The 18766-nt window shown below is 60.5% G+C and overlaps 1 protein-coding gene and 1 long non-coding RNA gene across 12 annotated transcripts; one reads left to right on the top strand and one right to left on the bottom strand.

Annotated features, from left to right (window-relative positions):
- Positions 1–1199: 1199 nt before the first annotated feature.
- Positions 1200–4792, bottom strand: LOC311422368. 2 transcript variants are annotated; one of them, XR_014685302.1, is made up of 3 exons: positions 4719–4753; positions 1924–2181; positions 1200–1761 (listed from the first exon to the last, which is right to left on the bottom strand). It is a non-coding gene; the product is annotated as an uncharacterized lncRNA (long non-coding RNA). The 2 variants fall into 2 exon arrangements; XR_014685301.1 differs by lacking the exon at positions 1924–2181 and having other exon boundaries at positions 4719–4792.
- ZNF362 (zinc finger protein 362) lies at positions 3684–18766 on the top strand. 10 transcript variants are annotated; one of them, XM_084495333.1, is made up of 10 exons: positions 3684–3906; positions 5671–5697; positions 5812–5896; positions 14803–14866; positions 15062–15308; positions 15476–15797; positions 15918–16142; positions 16609–16687; positions 16896–17054; positions 17141–18766. In XM_084495333.1, the coding sequence occupies exons 1-10, from the start codon at positions 3699–3701 to the stop codon at positions 17255–17257; spliced, it is 1533 nt and encodes a 510-aa protein (XP_084351459.1). In that variant the 5' UTR covers positions 3684–3698; the 3' UTR covers positions 17258–18766. The 10 variants fall into 10 exon arrangements, with proteins under 10 accessions (XP_084351459.1, XP_084351460.1, XP_084351457.1 ...); XM_084495340.1 differs by lacking the exon at positions 5671–5697 and adding an exon at positions 8825–9039 and having other exon boundaries at positions 3877–3906; XM_084495335.1 differs by lacking the exon at positions 3684–3906 and adding an exon at positions 4675–4792.

The raw sequence follows: 18766 nt of genomic DNA, 5'->3' as shown, positions 1-18766 counted from the left end.
ATGTGCAAAAATGGGTTGGGAATGCTGTGGGATGAAATCAGGGGGGTGGTGCACCCTACACCTTCCTGGTGTGGTGGTGTCACTCGGACTGCCCCAGGCGATGCTGGATGCTGTGGGAGGCTTTGCCCATGGGAAATGCCCAGTCTGGAAACTGCAAAGCAGTGCTGTGGCATGGCACGTCCTCTCCCTCTCCCTTGGGGGGCTGGGGAAAGGGGAGCCCTGCTGTACCCTTCCCTGCTGCCCACCCCTATATCTGAGCCGTGTATGGGGGAAGCCATATGCTTTGCTCATTACAGGTCCTCCTGGCAGCTGCCAGCCACACTCTGCCTGCTCCTGCCCCCCTTTCCTGCTCCGCGCAGCCCCCCCAGCATCAACAGCCTCTGGTGCTGGGGGATGTGACACCCGGCCAGCACCTGTGGGGCTGCCTTTCCCACCTCCTGAAGCCAAGCAAGCAGAGAAATGTGGTGCTCGCCTCCCACTTTATCTGTCTGGGTTTTCTTTTCCACCCCCTCTGCCTGTGAGGGACCCCAAAGCCCTGCGAGTGCGACCCACTGGAGAGAGGCCAGGGGAAGGCAACGATTTCAACCAGGAGCTGAGAAAACTTGGCCTGTGCGGAAGGGCTGAAGGATTGGATTTGTTTAGTCTAGAGAAGAGCAGGCTGAGGGGAGACATAATAACAGCCTTCAAATATGCGAGAGGTTGCTGCAAGGAGGAAGGGAGCAAAGCACTCCCGGGTACACTGGAAGACACTGCCGGCTTCACGGGGGGGATTTCATCCACTCGGGGCATCCCTCACCTCTCCATCTGGGCTTTTTTCATTCTCTGCGATGGATCCTTTTAGGAAACTTGGAAAGCATGAAAAAAGCCCAGGGCCGGGTTTTTATTTTTTAATTGCACCATCAATGGAAACTTATGGGAAACCCGGCCTGCCCCCAGTTGTCCTTGGTTTGCTGGAACTGAGCTCTGTGCGCTGCTGTATGACAGAGAACTGGGTCCCGTGCAATTCAGCGAGCGCATGGGGAAAGGCAGCTGGGGCTGGAAATCACAGAATCACAGAACTGCAGGGGTTGGAAGGGACCTTGAGAGATCATAAGGTCCAACCCCCAAATGATGAAGGGCTTCTGACTGTGTGTGGTCAGGAGCCGCCTCCCCAGCTCCTGGGGATGCTTTGTGCCCATCAACATCTCTCTAAAACAGGATGAGATATTTTCATCATAATTATTTCTCTAAAAATGAAGGAAAACATTATTAAGCAGAAAGGTGTTTGACACCTGGCTTGAAAACTGGGGTTAAAGAGCTGGTAGAATGATGCTGATGTAGACAGCAGCTGAGGTTTTTGGGACATCAGCTTGGAGGCAGATGTGATGAGTTGGGTTCACCTCTGCTCCCAGTGGGGCTGGTAGCGCCTGGGACAGAACCAGCCCAGCCTCTGTTACATGGGTGTATGAAGTTGTTAGCACGCAGAATTAACAACTCCCAGCACCACCAGTTTCCCAACGTGAACTAGAGAGAGAGTGGTAAATGGAGCCCCATGGGGAGGGGGTTGATGTGTGGGACCCCACCACACGCTCAACGCCAGTGAGCGAAGTGCCCGTGTGTCACGCACCCACCAGCAATGTGCCCACGCCCAGCAGGTGCCACATCCACCAGCAGCGTGGAGCCAATGCAGCACGGCCCCCGGAGCCCCCAGGGACATCCCGCTCACTTTTGAAAGGCAAGGACTTCATCCCTTCCACACCAGATCCGGAGTCTTTAGGTGTCCTTCGGAAAGAAGAAAAATGGGCAGTAAGGCCCAAGAAGTGACAAAGAGTAAACAAAGAGGTTACTTCTGCACATCAGCAAAAATAGTCAAGAAGAACAGACTTCTTGAGGGAAGACCAGCAGCACCTTGCAGCCTGACAATACCTTCACACACGCACCTACCTACACACGGATTAAAACCACCACTATTACCCAGGGACGGTGCTGCCTGCAAACATAGGGATTCAGATGTCTTCTGCACCAAAACAGAGGTGGAAATTGCATGTCCTCTGTCCCCAAAGCACCTTTGGCTCCACGCGGACGTACTGCAGGATGTTTGTCCGCCTGCCCTGGGTACACTCTTCCTGCTGTGTGCACCCCAAAGTTCACTGACACAGGGCTGCCTGGTGCTCACCGTGCTCCCGGAGGGTCCCCAAACCTCTGGACACGATGGGAAAAAAAAGTAAAGCAAAACCTGAGCTCAAGATGAGAGGTAGATTTGGGGGGGAACCTCAGGAGGGCCACAATCTTGCTCTATGTGCATCCCCCTCCTCCTGTATTCTCCCCAGAGCTTCTCCAAGGAGGAAGGGAAGGGAAGGGAAGGGAAGGGAAGGGAAGGGAAGGGAAGGGAAGGGAAGGGAAGGGAAGGGAAGGGAAGGGAAGGGAAGGGAAGGGAAGGGAAGGGAAGGGAAGGGAAGGGAAGGGAAGGGAAGGGAAGGGAAGGGAAGGGAAGGGAAGGGAAGGGAAGGGAAGGGAAGGGAAGGGAAGGGAAGGGAAGGGAAGGGAAGGGAAGGGAAGGGAAGGGAAGAGAGAGAGAGAGAAGGAAAGAAGGAAAGAAGGAAGGAAAGAAGGAAAGAAGGAAAGAAGGAAAGAAGGAAAGAAGGAAAGAAGGAAAGAAGGAAAGAAAGAAAAAGGAGTGTCCCTAGAAGAAACCCTGGGCTGAAGGAGCAAAAGGGGAAATGGCTCAGGAGACACAGGGCTGGGGGAGCAGAGAGGGGCCGGGGGATGCCAGGAGGGGCTGGGGCGGATAGAGGAACTTGTGGGGTGCAGACACCCAGTGAAGGGCTGGGGAGGGGGGGCAATGGGGGTAGAGAGACCCTGAGAAGGGCTGGGGACCCCTGCAGGACTGGGGAGACACAGGGAGGGCCAGGGGGTGAAACGTGGGGGCAGAGACCCTGAGGGGACCCACAAAGGGGGCTGTGGGGGGGGGGTGAGGAGATCCAGTGATGGGTTGGGGCTGAGGAGGGGGGAACCCCAAAAGGGGGCCGTGGGGCTGCAGAGTCAGAAGGGGGCTGAAGGGACTGGGGGCTGAGGAGAACCAAGGTGATGAGACCTGGGGGGCACGTGGGGGCTGAGGAGAGCTGGAGAGGGGGGGGCTGAGAGAACCGGGGCAGCTGAAGAGAACTGGGGGTGCTGAGGAGACCTGGGTGGACTGAGGAGAACAGGGGGCAGTGAGGGGGCTGAGCAGACCTGGGGGGCTACGAGCCAGGGGCACTGAGGACAACTGGGAGGGCTGAGGGCAACCTGGGGGGCGATGAAGGGAACTGGGGGCAGAGGGGAACTGGGGAGTGCTGGGGAGACGTGGGGGCTGTGAACCAGGGGATGCTGCAGGGAATGGGGGGCACTGGGAACTGCGGGGCCATGAGGGGACCGAGGGGTGCTGAGGGCACCTGACGGCAACTGGGGGACACTAAGGAGAGCTGGGGGGTGAGGAGAACTGGGGGGTCAAGAAGGGACCGGGGGCCGAGAATTGGGGGTGCTGACGGAAACGGGGGATGCTGAGGGGTCTGAGGAGCCTGGGGGCTGCAAACCAGGGGTGCTGAGGGGAACCGGGGGGCGAGGAGGGGACCGGGGGCTGCGGAAAGCCGCGCAGCCCACGGCCTCCCCGAGCCGCTGCACCGCCGGCCAGGCCCCGCCGCCCGCCGGGCCCATCCCGCGCCTCCCCCGCCGGGGCCGCCATGGCGCCGGGGCCGGGGCCGGGGCTGGAGCCGGGGCCGCGGCGGGGGGGCGGTCCCGGCCGGGCAGGGGGGCCCGGTGCCGGCCCCGCGGCCCGGAGCCTGGGCGGGCGGAGGAGGACGCGGGGGCGGGCGGAGGCGCGGGGGCGCCCATTTTCCTCCGTGCGGCGGAGCGCCGGCGGGACCGCGGCTGGCGGGAGCATGGCTGTTGGTATAGGAAGTGTCTTTTTTTTTTTTTTTTTTTTTTTTTTTCCCTCTTTTCCCCCTCCTCCTTCTCCTCTCCCGCATTCAACCCGGGTGCTTCGAAAAAAAAAAAAAAAAAAAAGCCAAAAAAAAAAAAACCCACCCCAGCCCGCCTCCCGGGTGCGAGCCTCCGGTAAACACCGGCCGGGGGGGGGCCGGGGGGGGGCACCGCGGTGTGGGGCCGCGCCGCCGCTTTTCCTCCTTTTATCATTTTTTTTTAATTTTTTTTTTTTTTTTTTTTTTTTCGCAGATCTGCAGAATATGGCGTCCCCGTCCTGTGTTAAAAATAAGCCGGGCTGCCATTTTTGTTTTTCTTTTGTCTGCGAATTTTAATAAAACTGTCTGAGAATGTGGGAGAGGCGGCGGGGCGGCGGAGGGGGCACGGAGCGGGGCCGCTCCCCTCCCTCCGCCCCGGCCTTTTTGTCTGCGGCGGGGCCGGGGCTCGCCCGCAGCCCGCCCCGCCGCGGCCCCCCGCCCGCCGCCGCCGCTCCGGCTCCGCCAGGGCAGGTCGAGGATTTCAACTTCACTTAACGCCAAACTTCGCCTTTTTCGACGCTTTTTCTCGCCTTGTTTTTTTTTTTTATTTTTTTTAAATTTTTTTTTCCGAGGGGGGCGCCCCCCTGCGTGCCCCCCCCCCCCTTCCCGGGCGGCGGGGGAGGAGGAGGAGGAGGAGGAGGAGGAGGCAGGGGGGGGCAGCCAGGAAAATGCCCGCTTTGCTGGATTTTCTCTTTTTCTCCCTCTGGATGGTCTAATGGAAAAGTTAATTGCAGCCGAACGTACCTATTTTTGTGCCGGTGGTGGTCGGAGAGGAGCTGTGGATGTTGCATGGGGGCTCGGCTTATTTTTTTTTTCTGGTTGCCTTTTTTTTTTTTTGCCTTTTTTTTTTTTTTCTGCACGGGGTGGCGGAAGAAGGGGGGGGGAGGCTGCTTATTTATTTATTTATTTATTTATTCCTTCCCCAACCCCCCCCCTCCTCCCTTTCCCTTCTTTTCCTATTAACCGGTTTTTGTCTCGAAAGTGGTCTGGCTGGCTGGAAGGTTTTAATGGGGGAATATTTTGTATCGCGCTTTGGCAGGAATGTGGAAGCTGCAGCTTTAGAAAGGGACCCAAATTTGCGTGGTGGTGCCTAGAGAGGTCTGTGTGTCTTTCTGGCCATATATATTTAGCCTTGTGTTAGCGTGTGGATGCATATACTATTTATACATCCATAATCTCCCGGCCACGCTGGGCCGGAGCTGGGAGCCGGAGTGGCCGCGGCTAAGCTGGGAGCAAGAGGATGCGTTTTTGCCCAGGAATGATTAATCTGCCTTTTTCTTTCTCTGAGCCGGCGGCGAGGACGCTGCCGTGGGGATGCTCCTTTCTTGGCCCCGCGTCGCGATTATTCGGACAACAAGCGTGCTTTTTAATCCGGCACGCGTGGGGAGGACGAGTGGGGCTTTCGCCTGCTCCTTCCAGCCGCTGGTGGCCAAGCCAGCCCCGAGGCCTTTGAAATTAAAGTGATATTTTAGAGGAGAGGTAAAAGTTTTCAGCCCCTCCCGGCGTGCAGTTTGCAGAGAGGCGGAGGGTCTGGGGCGAGGGGATGGATTTAGGCCCCGCGCTTCCAGCCAGCTCCCCGTGCCTCGGATTCGCAGGCAGCTTCGGGGTGAAACGCGGTGACGCCGGGGCAGGACAACTCCCCCTGCCCAGTGCTCCCCGGCATAAAAACGTTGCTTTTCTTTTTGTCTACTTTCAGGAAAAAACCCACGTTCCCACGGGTTGGGTAGGTGGGAACCACTTCGCTTTTGTTCCTCCACTCTGCCTCTCCCGGAGCTCGCGTGTCGGGGGCTGTCTGTGTTTTTGGGGTGTGTGAAGTTGTCCTCCTTGTCCCCCGTAGAAAAACGCCCCGCGTGCAGCACCAGTTCCCAGCTAGATCTGGAGATGGACGCGGATAAGGGGAAGCAACGCCAGTACTCTCAGAGGTGGGCATGCCGGCTTTCTCGAGGGGAACTGGAAAATGATCTGTCCGTGCGGGTCTGGGAGCGGGGGCATGTCCTGGCCCTCCCCGAGGAGCCCGGAGAGCGGGGCCCCGCGGGGTGAGCCTGGGGCCGCCTGCCCACGGGGAGGGCGCAGGGAGGGGACGGCCGCTCGCTGGACACAGCCAGCACGATGGGGACCCCGCTCACGGCGTAAGTCCGAACGCTTTGAATTTCCATTCTCAGGGCGAAAGCTGGATTTGAAATACCTGTGCTTAATATGCGCAAAATGATCTTTTCTCCCTTAAAAATCCTCTTTTTTCTACCCCCTCCCCCTTGAAAAAATGTGGATCATCGGCTGGTGGTGGAGGTGTTATGACAAGTGCATGTGTACGCAGAGGTTGTGTTGTGGGGCTGGGAGGAGGGAAACGCTTTGCTGCCTCCTCGCCTGGCCTTGGGGCAAGCCTCTGCTTAGCCGCCCGTGCCTCAGTGTCCCCAGCTGTCACAGCAGCCCTGCACACATGCCGGGTGTCACCTGGCTGCTTGCGGGGCTCTTAGCACCCCCGAACCCCCTTACTGCAGTGCGGGGTCCGGCTGGTTGGGCCCTGTTGGAGCATGGTGGGCTGCGGGTGCAGATTTTGGCTTGCAGGGTGCTGGGATGGCGCGCGGTCCCTTTTGGGGGTGGCTGTATCTGTGGGGACACGGGCTGGTGGAGCAGGCAGCCCCCGCCAGCTCCAGGGGCTGTTTGGGGATGTGGGTTTGGTGGTGGCACCGGCTGTGGGACTGGCTCCGTTTGGCACCGTGGCGTGAGCATCGCCCCACGGGCACCGGGGTCCCATGCAGGCCACCCCTACCCGCCGTCCCCATTAGCCCCCTTGCAGCCCCACGTCCCCTTCGGTGGCTCCCAGTGGTGTGGCTTGGCCCTGTGTAACGCTGCCTCACTGGGCTGAGCAGGTCCTGCTTGTCCTCGTGTCCCCTCTGCCCTCGGAAGTGCACACCACTGGTGCTGGGGTTGTAATCCCAGGCTTTGGGGTCTTCTCTGCTGGCTTCCTTGGCTTGTCCTTGTGCAGGCGGCTCTCCCCTCACTTTTTGGGAGTGCTGCCCTGTGCCCTCTTGCTGCCCGTCTGGTTGGATGGGCTGAGACCTGGCTGTCTGATCTTGCCGGTTCGCCACGGTGGTCTCCAATGACACGGCTTTCAAAGTGAAGCGGGTTGCCTTGGCGGCTCTCCCCGTCTGCTTTGCACCGATTCCTTCTTCCTTCTGGACACAGGGGGCTGTGGAAGCCCCCCATGCTGGGGAAGTCGCCCTGGGCGGCAGAGTGGCCCTCGGGCCCCCAGTGACTCCATTTGGCCGTTGGGCGTCTGCTCTCTCCTTGCTGGGCGTGGGCTCCTCTGGGATTTGGGGCTCCCCGCTTTGCCCTGGGTGCCGCAGGCAGAAAGCGGGGCTCAGACCCGGCTCTGAGGGCCAGCCCTTGGTGCCAGGGCGCTCTCCCTGCTGCACACCCGGTTCCCCTGTGGAAGCGCCAGCACGTGCTTGGCTCCTCCGACCCACCCTGGCGTCCACGCACCCCTTCCCGTGGGGCCCCTTCCCGGCGCCCCCGGCCCTGCTGGGCTGGCATGGGGTTTTCTGCTCAGCCGCTCTTGGGCTTTTGTTGGTTTTGCTCGGGGAAGGAAATCTGAATGAGAAACACCAGTTACAGCCCTTCGGGGGGCGGAAACGTGGGGTTTAATTGGTTCCATCTTGGGTGAATTCTTCTGGCACACGATCCCCTGAGCCGCTCCTCTCTGAGCGAGCGCTGGATGGGGATTTCTGAGCTGCCTGCCCCAGGTTTCTTGTGTTGTTCCTGCTTCCCCGGCTCACGTTCTGCTGCCTCCGCCTTGGGGTAAATTCTTCCTGCTGAGGAAAATCCGGGCTGGGGGCTGTGGGTGCAGGGCCCACGCGGGATGGTCCCCCAGGCTGGAAGTGGAACGGAGCGTTCCCCGGCACAGGGAGCCCGCCCAGGCACGGCGCGCTGGCACGGCGCGGCGGCCCCTGCGGCAGGCGGGCAGCTTTGATGCTGCTTCCCGCCCGGCGGCTCTGGGCTGGGGTTTTTGCAGAGGGGCCCTTGGTTTCTCTCGAAAAACTCCTGCTCTGGGCGAATGCTGCTTGCACGCATCCTGTGGAAACGCAGGCCGGCTTCTGCCCATTGCCAGCTGCATGGGTGGAAGGACGGGGAGCCCGCGCTGCCCCTTGCTGGCCCCTTACCCTGGCAGAGATGGGTTTGCAAGGGGAGAAAGGCAGTGGCCTCATGCTTTTGGGGGAAAATGAGGCAGAACGTGGGGCAGAGCTGGGTTCTGCTCCCATGCAGACACTGGCACAGAATGCTGTTGGGGGGTGGGATGGCACGAGGCTGGACAGAGAGCCAGCAAAGGGATCGAGAGGAGACGCCAAGGACGCAGGTCCCACGTCCCCCACCGCGTCCCCCTCAACGGTGTGATTGCGACCAGCGCCTTGGAGCCCTTGTCTCTTGCCTGCCATGCCACCTGGGGCTGTGGGGGCTCGCGCCGCCCTGCGCCGGGCACCCAGCTGCCTGCAGCCGCCCTGCGCTCGCTGCTCCGCTCCCAGCTTGCTGCCCAAACCGATGCTCGCTGCCCGGGGACCCTGCTTGGGAGAGCGAGGCTGCGCTGGTGGAGGGACTGGCTTCTAGCTTGGTCGATGGCACCCCGCGATATTCAGGCATGCCGGCTGCCGCTCGGGTCACCCCTGATCCCTCCCTTGCCTCCCCTCACCCTGTTTGCCGCCCGTACCTGGTGCCGGGTCTGTTCGTGGCCGCTCGCTGGCTGTCCTGCAGCCGGCCGCAGGGTTGAAGCGGCGCCGGTACCCGGGAGCTAACCCTTCTTGTGGCGGTGCTGTGCCGCGTCCGTGAAAAGAATCTCTTGTTTCTTTTTATTTCAGCGAAGGCGAGACAGAGAGGGCTGCCAAAGTAGAGGCGTTCCCTAGAGAACTGTAGCTTGACTTAGCGGCAGTTTGGTAGGAAGTTGGAAGGCTATAGTGAGCTCCGGGGCCTGGCGCTTGTACCCACCCGTGCCATCATCTACCTCCATCAATCTGGAGCCTCATCGACACGTCTCCCCAGGCAGCTGCGGCCATCTGGCTTCTGAGGCCAGCCTGTGAGTACCAAACACGGCGTGCACCATGTCTTGTCTCTGCCGGGCCACCGCCAGCCCCTTGCTGCAGCCGCCTGCGCACCCCTTCCCCTCCACGTGGCCCCGGGCCTCGCTCTGCCATGGCGCCTCTCCCTTCCCCTCGTCCCCTTCCACCCGGGCCTCTTCCCCGGCTTGCCAGCTTTTCATGCTCTCTTCCTTCCCCGTGGGTGCAGAGGTGATTTTAGGGCAGCTGAGCTGTGCTGGCTTCATCTGGGCGGCAGCAGGTCTGCAGCGGCGATGCTCCGGGTCAGGCGCTCCCCTCGGGTACCAGGCTCATGGCTCCGGGCCGACAAGGGCGGGTTGGGGCTCAGCCTGTGGCCCCAGGCGTCCCTGGCCCCCTTCACCAGGCCTTGCTGCTCTGCACATCTGCTGCTTGCTCTTTCTACTCCCTTCTCCCAGGCGTCCCCCCGCCGTCCTTCCCCGTGTGACAGCTCCGGCTGTGCCACTGGCCAGCGCTGCTCTCGCGCCTGAGCCAGGATTGGCACCGGTGGAGCCCCCTTGGGCAGCCGCGATGCCTTCTTCGCCTTCGCAGCACCTCTTTCCGTGGCACACTGTCCTATCCGCCTGCCTTGTGCCCAGCCCTGCCCTTAGGGACGCTGGGGACAACCTTCTGTGTCACGAGGGCCGTGTCGGTGCCTGGGGATGGGGCATCGGTGCCGGAGGGAGGGCGCATGGCCCCGCTCTCCTCCCTGCATGGCATTGTGTGGCACAGCGCTTGGGCTGCGCAGACCCTCTCTGTGATGTAGGGAAGTTGTTGCCCAGGGTTTTTCCTCCTGCCTGGCCAAAAAAAACGGAGGGGGCAAGACAGCCCTAACGCGACCCTGGGGCTGCAAACATCCCTGTGGGCAGCCTGGTGTGTCCTGCAGAGCCAGGGGGAGACGTGCTGCAGTATTCCCCACCTTTCATAATTTCCATTTTAATGGATTTTTTTTTTCTGCTGTGTGTCAGCTTCCATTTTTCATAGTTAGCTGAGAATATAGAAAAAGGGAGTTTATATATTTTTTCCATCTGCTTTTTATCCCCTCCAGCCCCCTCCCCCAGCTATCTGAGCTCAGCCTGTGCCACTCCAGCCCGGAGAGAGGGGAAGCAGTTTCTCCGCTCCAGACAAAATGCTGCACAATTTATAAAATTAAGTTGGGACAGGAATAGGGATTTTTTTTGGCACAACAACTGTTTCTTTCCTCTTTATTCTGGTCAGGTTTGTAGAGCTGCAAACACGGTTTTGACTACTACAGCAGCCTCATTATTTAATAAGCCCTTCTCAGGTGGAGAGGGAGGGAGGGACACGGGGAATATTCATGCCTTCCTCCCTGTGGCTGTTTTAGGGTGCACTGGGGTCTTCATTTTTTGAGCAAATGAAAGTTTGACTTGCAAAACGAAGGGAGAAGCTTGTTGTTCATAAGCAACCCTACAACGAGAGCGTGAAGAGCATAGGGCACTCAGCGGAAAGGCTGGTTCCTGGCAGACTCCCCACCAGATTTACAACTCAACAATGGGACAAGGAACCAAGGACAAGGAACCAGGGGCAGAGCCTGACTCCGCTCAAGGCTTTTGGGGCAGTGCTGGGTGGGTTTCCACAGTCCCCTCTGAGCTCCTTGTGCTCACGGCATTCCTTGTGTCGGACAGCACGGCTCCGGTACCGGCAGGGAGGCGGTGACCTGGGGTGACCAACAGGACCGTGTGCCGTGTCTGCGCTTGAAGCAGAGGTGCCCAGGGCCATGAGAGCCCCTTCTCCCTGGGGAGGCGGGATACATCCGACTGAAGCATTCAGCTGAGTGCCTGCACCAGGCTGGGTACTGCGTCGGGTCCCCGCAGCAGGATGAGGCCTGTCTGCAGCAGTGTGTGCAGCTCGCGGCTTGGCCAGCGCCACACGGGGCTGTGCAGGGACCGTCCGGGGCCACGCCAGCAGTCTGAGTGCTCGCAGTGCGGCCGTGGCTTCGCGTGGTCTGTGCAGAGAGCCCCCAGCTCCGGTGGAGCCCACTCTGAGCACGCCATCAGGATGGGCGAGGGGCGGGCGGGCGGACAGACGGGCGGGAAGGACGGAGGCCACAGGGCACCTGCTGTGAGGACAGAGGAGCAGCTCCCTGGGTCGGCTCCAAAAAACCTTTTCTAATCATAGCTCTGGCTTCCTGTTTTCCCGCTCCAGCCCGGCAAGGATCGAAGGGGCATTTCAGCTTCCCACGCCGCGGGGTGGCCGCCGGCCGAGCCGTGATGGTGCGGTTTGAGCCGGGGGAGCTGGCCTGTGGCTATGTCGGGGTGCTCGGCCGTGGCAGGGGAACACGGGGCCTCCCTGCCCGCCCGCTGCCCTCTTTCCTTCCTGCCTTCATCACGAGGGTTTTTCCCTGCCACAACGTCCTCTTTTGGCCTGGTCTCTCCTCTTGCTGGCTGCTGTCCTCCTGCGCGGCGGTGCCCAGGGTGCTTGCAGGGGCTGCCAACATCCCCCCGTCCTGGGGACACCAGAGTCCCCTGTGTGTCCCAAGCAGCGATGTGTGTAACCCGTGGGTTACCTTCTTGAACAGCTGCAGCACTTCGCCTTTGTATTTCTGCAGACGTGGCACGGGGCAGGGCTCCTGGTCCCTCTGCACGGCTCTGCCTGTGCAGATGAGAGAGGTAAACCTGGCAAACGGACAGAATATGCAAAAATCACGTTTAGGGATATTGCAAGCATCCGGTCTGCTTTGGTCCGGGGTGCCCTGACCTGCCAGAGTGCAGAGTGAGCTGGGACATCCTGTTCAAGGCTCTTCACGAGCAGCTCCCGTCCTGGCCCCCGGCTCCAGGTCCCTGGAGACACCCTGACTGGGAGGGAAGCGGGGCTGGGGAGCAGGAGTTGGGGCGGGGGCACCTCAATAAAAGTGCAGTGGGGTGAGTGGCATGGGGAGTGAGCTCGTGGCAATGTCAGCACTGGGTGCCCTGGGGATGCTGTGGGCATCCCTGTGAAAGCAGGTGAGGGATGTGAGAGGGAGGCAAGCGCCGATGTTTCCGAGGCAGGTTTTGGAGGCTGTCGGTTCCCGATGCAGGTCCACCTTCACTTGAAACGTTTGCCTTAAAAAGCCAAAATCTGGTGTGTGGGCAGCTGGAAGAAAGGCAAAAAGCAGTGGTTTGAGGCAGGGAAGGAAATTTCCACGCAAACCCAGCCGGGATGCTGTGGTGCCCAGGCAGTTGCTGAGCCCGGTCTGTGGTCTTATGGCCCCACAGGGTCCGTGGGCCTGGACCTGTCTGCAGCTCCCAGCCCCTTGTGCTCACTGGCAGGCAGTTTCTGCCCGCCTGGAGCTTGTCGTCACATCCCCGCCAGCCAGTTCCTCTCCCCGTTCCCGCTGCCGCACTTCCTTTGCTACGGGCAGACGCATTTCCCCAGCCCTGTGGCCGGCGGGGACGTGGCTGTGCCCTGGGCTGACCTGTGACCGATGCATCTTGCGCCTCGGCCCCGTGCCGGCACCTCTCCGGGGCAGGATGCATCGGCGAGGCGGGCGGGTGGGAGGTGCTGGGTGCTTGCTGGCTTCGGCATGGTGCTTCGCCAGGAGGCTGGGGGTCGTGGACGAACAGCCCTCGGTGCTGTGAGGCTAAAGCTGCCGCTGCCGGGTAGGTCTGCGTTCCCGTGAGATGCAGTGCAGGACCTGGGCACTGCAGCTCTGCATCAAGAAGGATGTTGGGTCCCCATCTGTGCCTCAGTTTCCCCAGCCGGTCCTGCCCTCCTTCCATCTGGTGCCCGCTTCCTGCCACCCGTAGACATCTGGGGACACACTTTGCCCTGGGACAGGGACTGCAGTGCCACCACGGCCCTGGCTGTAGATTTTGAGGTGCGTTAATGTGACAGATGGGCAGCGGGCGAGCGAGGCTGGGTCACAGACACGTGCCGCTGTCCCAGCGGGGACCTTGCCACTCCTGCCCTGCGCAGGCATCGTTTTGGTGCACTCAGAGCTCCTGGCCCTCCGCTGGGGGCTTGCAGCCTCTCGTGAAGCACTCAGAGGCTGCTGCTAGCCCTGGGGATGCCTGCGGGGCTGGGGTCCGTGTTGGTCTGGTTTCTCCCTGCCGCAGGATCCCGGCCGTGGCCTGGTTTATATTCCAAATGGAGGTCACCTCCCGGCAGCTTCCTCACCTGGTGAGCTGGGGAAGGCGCTGAGGAGGCTCCGATTGTGCGTTAATCTCTCCGTTCCTGTGTGGCCGATCGGTTCAGGCTCCCCTGGCCGTTGTGCACAGACATGAGGGGTTTATTTGGTTGCTCCAATCTTGGGTGCAAAGAAAATACCCGTACATGGTGTGTTTGACAACAGCACGGGCTTCATTTATCAGTGTTTGATATCTGGGAGAGAGGAATCAGCATGCTCAGATCCTGCGAGAGGCTGCACGTCCCCTTGGCTGTCCCCAAGGAGCCCTCCTTTACGTTTCACTGGGGCCTCTTAAATGCTTACCCCTAAACATGCCCCTGCCAAGGTCTGCTGGGCTGGTTTCATGCCTGTTTATGTCAGGCTATTACGTTGTTGTCATTTTCTTGCCGTCCCCATTCAGATGTTTTCTATTAACCAAAAATGGATTTAGAATTAATTTTTCCGAAGTGTTTAGCGTCTCTATAAATCTCCCAGCCCCACTGCAGCGGGGCTTTCCAGGAGCTGAGCTGCTTATGGCTGTTGTAGGTCATTTCGCTTGGTCTTGGGTTTGGTTTTTCTTTCAGCCTGGGCTGGGCTTTGGGTCTGATGCCACCACTGTTGTGCGTGTGCCTTGCTCCGTGTCCTGTGCCTGCACCAAAGCTGCATCCCGTCCACCTCTGGCACTTGCAACCCCTCCTTGAGGTACCAGGGGAGCAGCCTTAATACCTCCAGGGCTTGAGGGATCTGGGGCCTCGCCGGGAGGCATTACAAGCCTGTGATGTGCTCAACCCTTTTATTCCCTCTTCTCTGCCAAACTGCGCCCTGCATCCCCCAGCACTGGGTGCTTGCTGCTGTTGTGGGGGTCTCGGAGGCAGGCGGATGCTCAGGGCTGCCGTGACCCTGCAGGAATTTGCAGCTGGGAGGACAGCGGTGAGGTTGCAGCCATGCAAACAGGCCCTGCCTGTTCCCTGCCCTCTTTTACAGCCGGGGCGTTGCCACCCGCAGTCCTTCACAGCTCCCCCAGCCCTCACCAAGCTTCGCCCCAAGGCAAGCTGTGTCCCTGCTGCCCCGGCCCTGTGTGGGCACCAGGGGTTTGTGGGCAGCGCTGTGGGAGCCCCAGCAGGTGCCTGGTGGCCACCAACGTGGTCAGATTTTGCCTGGGAGCGTTCTGGTGTGGCTGCTCATCCCCTGGCAATGTGCTCTGCATGGCAAACGAGCTGCTGGTGGCCCCGGGGTTCCTGCTCCACTCCCTTCTCCCTGCTTCCTCTCCTCCTTGAAGGCTTTTCTAGGAAACCGTCGCCTGGAAGTCACGTTGTTATCAGATGTGCTCCTAAAAGAGCCTTTTGCAGCATGGTGGCATGGCTCAGTGCTTGCGGAGCGCGCGTGCACGCAGAGATGCTTCTCCGGGGATTTGGGGGTTTGTCGGCCTCATGCCACCGTTGCGGCTCGAGTCCCGTGGCAAATTGCAGCGCTGGGGAGAGGTGCAGAGCCTGGGGGCTCCTTCACCCTGAGAGGCCAGCGGGTGAATGCTGTTGGGTCAGGAAGGGCCAGACCCGTCCCCTGCCCGCACGGCCCTGCAGGGAGGTGGGAAGGAGCCGTGCTGGCTGCTGCCGCCCTGTAACACGCCTGTCTCTCCCCGCAGGATGGCGGAGCCTCGCTTCAACAACCCCTACTTCTGGCCACCTCCTCCCACCATGCCCAGCCAGGTAAGACCCCCACAGCGCCATGCCTCAGGATGGGTTTCTGGGGAGGAGGGAGGACAGATGGACGTGGGGATGTGGGAAGGGGTGGACAGGTTGGGGTACACCTGGGGAAGGCTTGTTAGAGCCAGTCCTGTGCTCAGTCCTGGGGGCCCTGGCTCCTTCACCCTTCACCTTCTCCCTGCTTTGTTCCCCTGGCAGCTGGACAACCTCGTCCTGATCAACAAAATCAAGGAGCAGCTGATGGCAGAAAAGATCCGTCCCCCGCACCTGCCCCCCACCTCCGTGGCCTCCCAGCAGCCCCTCCTGGTGCCCCCCTCGCCTGCCGAAAGCAGCCAGTCCATCATGTCCCTCCCCAAGCTGCAGCAAGTCCCAGGCCTGCACCCGCAAGCTGTCCCCCAGCCTGATGTGGCCCTGCACGCTCGGCCGGCCACCAGCACTGTCACAGGTACCCACACAGGCATCGGTGGCCCCCAGCAGCACAGGAGGGGCTTGAGGAATTGAGGAGTCCCTGTTTTGGGACCCTACTGTCTGTAGGGATGCTCGGACACAGCAGTGGGCTGTGAGAGAAGGGAGTGGGGTGGGCATTAACGCCTGCCTTTCTTTGCCTGCCAGGGTTGGGGCTGGCCTCCCGTGCGCCCGCGGTCAGCACTTCTGAGTCCAGCACAGGCACGGGCACCACCACCCCTTCCACCCCCACCTCCACCAGCCAGAGCCGCCTCATCGCCTCCTCGCCCACCCTTATCTCAGGAATCACCAGCCCGCCCCTCCTCGACTCCATAAAGACAATCCAGGGCCACAGCTTGCTGGGGGCACCCAAGACAGAGCGGGGCCGCAAGAAGATCAAGGCGGAAAACCCTTCGGGGCCGCCCGTCCTTGTGGTTCCCTACCCCATCCTGGCCTCGGGGGAGACCGCCAAAGAGGGGAAGACGTACAGGTAGGCAGCACCCGCTGGGAGCCGGGGCGCCCGGCCGTGCCGCAGGTGTGGGGGTGCAGCAGAGGGGCCTGGCACGGCGTCCTGCCCCAGCCCGGCCTCTGCGGTGCTCTCCCCCTCCAGGTGTAAGGTCTGCCCCTTGACGTTCTTCACCAAGTCAGAGATGCAGATCCACTCCAAGTCACACACAGAGGCCAAGCCCCACAAGTGCCCCCACTGCTCCAAATCTTTCGCCAATGCCTCTTACCTGGCCCAGCACCTGCGCATCCACCTGGGCGTGAAGCCGTACCACTGCTCGTACTGCGAGAAGTCCTTCCGCCAGCTGTCCCACCTCCAGCAGCACACCAGGTGACGGCACGGCATCCCTGAGGGGCTGGGGAGGTCCGCATGGGGTTTGGGGTGTCCCTTCAGCCCATTTTTCCCTGGTGGGGTTGGGTGTGCACTCGGCATGTGCTATCTTCCTCATCTGCACCTCCCTGATCACCGCCCCACCTTCCTCATCCCTAGCTGCAGCCTCCAGCCCCCCTGCCTGTCCCTCAACTCTTTGGGTCTCAGCCCCGGGGTCTCCCCTTTCACCTGTGCCCCCTTGGGCCCCCTGTCACCTGGCAAGGTGCTGACCTTGCAGTTCCGTTGAAGCAGAGGCGTGTGGCCATCACTGTCCCCAGCTGTGCTTCTCCCACCTAGCATGGGAGCAGCGTCTGCCCCGGTGGGTGCCGGGGGCTTTGCAGGGGGTGAGGGTGGCGGGAGCTTCCCAGCCTTGCTGGGGGCGGCAGACTGACTTGTCCCCCTCCTGTTTCACCTGTCTCTGGCTCAGAATTCACACCGGTGACAGACCCTACAAGTGCCCGCACCCTGGCTGCGAAAAGGCGTTCACACAACTCTCCAACCTCCAGGTCAGCACTCTGGGGAAATCACGGGAGTGGGGACAGAGCCCTGAATACCTCCCCCCACCCCCAGGGATTGAACCACGGGGAGGGCTCGGAACAGGGAGCACTGTTGCGGGGCAGCACTGTTGCGGGGCTGGGACCCGATGCCTGTGGCTGCTGGGGCTCTCCAGGCCCCCTGGCCCCATAACCCCTCCTCATGCCCGCTGTTTTGCAGTCTCACCAGCGACAGCACAACAAGGACAAGCCCTACAAGTGCCCGAACTGCTACCGGGCATACACGGACTCGGCCTCGCTGCAGATCCACCTCTCGGCGCATGCCATCAAGCACGCCAAGGCTTACTGCTGCAGCATGTGTGGTCGCGCCTATACCTCGGTGAGCGGGGCCGTGGGGAGCACCAGGGGGATGGGGGGGGCACGGACCCCTAACTTTGCCACTCACCCTTTCCGTCTGCCCTGCAGGAGACCTATTTGATGAAGCACATGTCCAAACATACCGTGGTGGAGCACCTCGTGAGCCAGCACTCACCTCAAAGGACGGAGTCCCCCGGCATCCCCGTGCGAATCTCACTCATCTAAGCAGGCTCTGCCTGCTGGCCGCCCTCCCTCCCGGCTCCACTGCCGTCGGGGGCCCCGCGGAGGCCGTGGTGCCACGTCCGGACCCCCCGCTCCGCACCCCCCTGCCCGCCGAGCGGCCCTGGCAGCTTGGCGGGGAGCTGGTGGATGCGGCCACGCTTTGGAAACGTGCCCGGGCCCCCACGCCCCCGGCCTGGCCCCCGGGGCTGCAGGTTTGGTGACATCCAAAGACGGTTTCAGAGCACTTTGAATCTCTGTGTTGTTTTATTTGGGGGGGGGGGAGAGGGGAGGCAAGGGGTCTTCTCCTTTGGTTAGTCCCTGCCCCGTCTCTCATTTTGGATACAAATATATATATATATTTATTGGCCAAGAAGTTGGTGCTGCTAAAACAGAAAAGGAAATAAGACACAAAACAAACCGCGGACCAAGATGAGCGCCGGATGGCGAACAGGGGCTCGGGCCCCCTGCTGCAGCCTCTTCCTCCCCTGGACTCTCCCTCGGAGCCATGGCTGGAGAGGGGAGCTGGCAGGACGTGGCCGAGCAGGCACGGCAGCAGGACGGGCACCGTGGCGGCCGCTGCCTCCTTGGGACTCTTCGGTTGGTTTTGGTTTTATTTTTAACAATGTTTTCCCCTCTGGGCTCTCTCCTCCCACGCTGGACTCCGTTGCCGGGAGCAGAAGAGGCCCCGGCGGACACTGGGTGCGGGGCTGCGTGGCTTTGGGGCGAAGCCGGTGGGGGGAGCCCCGCGCCTCTGCCGCCCCCGGGGGGCTGGATGCGGCCCCCCCTCCGCAGGGCGCCGAAGGCAGCGGGAGGGCATCGCTTTGCCTTGTGCTGGCCCCGGGCGCGTGTACATAGACCCTTGTATAGAGCCGGGGGGGGCCCTGCTCCCTGCGGAGAGACTCGACAGAAACTCATCTATATTATGTACTCTTTGGTTCCGTTTTGGATATTAACTGTGTTATTTTTTTATACACTTTTTAAGCCTTAACTCATTGTTTTGCCAGGGTGTTTATTACCTTCTGTTTATTAATTTGAGTTCCCGCAGCCTTTTTCCCCCACCCTGTGTCCATCCTGCCTCTGGTTCCTTGTTTCCGACTCGATGTTGTACGATACTCAATATTGTAATCTTTTTTGTCAGCATGTTAATACTGTGTAAATATGCCTCTTATACACACTGTTAACACCCTCCTCCCTTCCCCTGCCCTGTTTTGGGGCTTTTTTTATTTTCCTCGATGGAAATCCAGGCCACACGTCCCTAGAGCTAGTTACTACCTTATTAAAAAAGGAAAAAAAAAAAAAAAAAGTGGGAAAAAAAAGAAGAGAAAATTAAAAAAAAAAAAACCCTCCCCCCTCCTCCCTGTCTTGCATTGTGGTTCACGGAGAAGCTGGGGGGAGGCCGTGGCCTCGCCAGGAGCGTTTGCGGTCTGTTGAAAAATGAGTGAAACCCCCCAAAGTGGCGCCTGTTTTGAAAGAAAAAAAAAAAAAGACGAATAAAAGAAAACAAAACAACAA

Source organism: Aythya ferina (assembly GCF_964211825.1).
Source record: "Aythya ferina genome assembly, chromosome: 21".
Taxonomy (NCBI): domain Eukaryota; kingdom Metazoa; phylum Chordata; class Aves; order Anseriformes; family Anatidae; genus Aythya; species Aythya ferina.
Note: the sequence above shows the minus strand (reverse complement) of the source record. Positions and strands in the feature narration are given on the sequence as shown.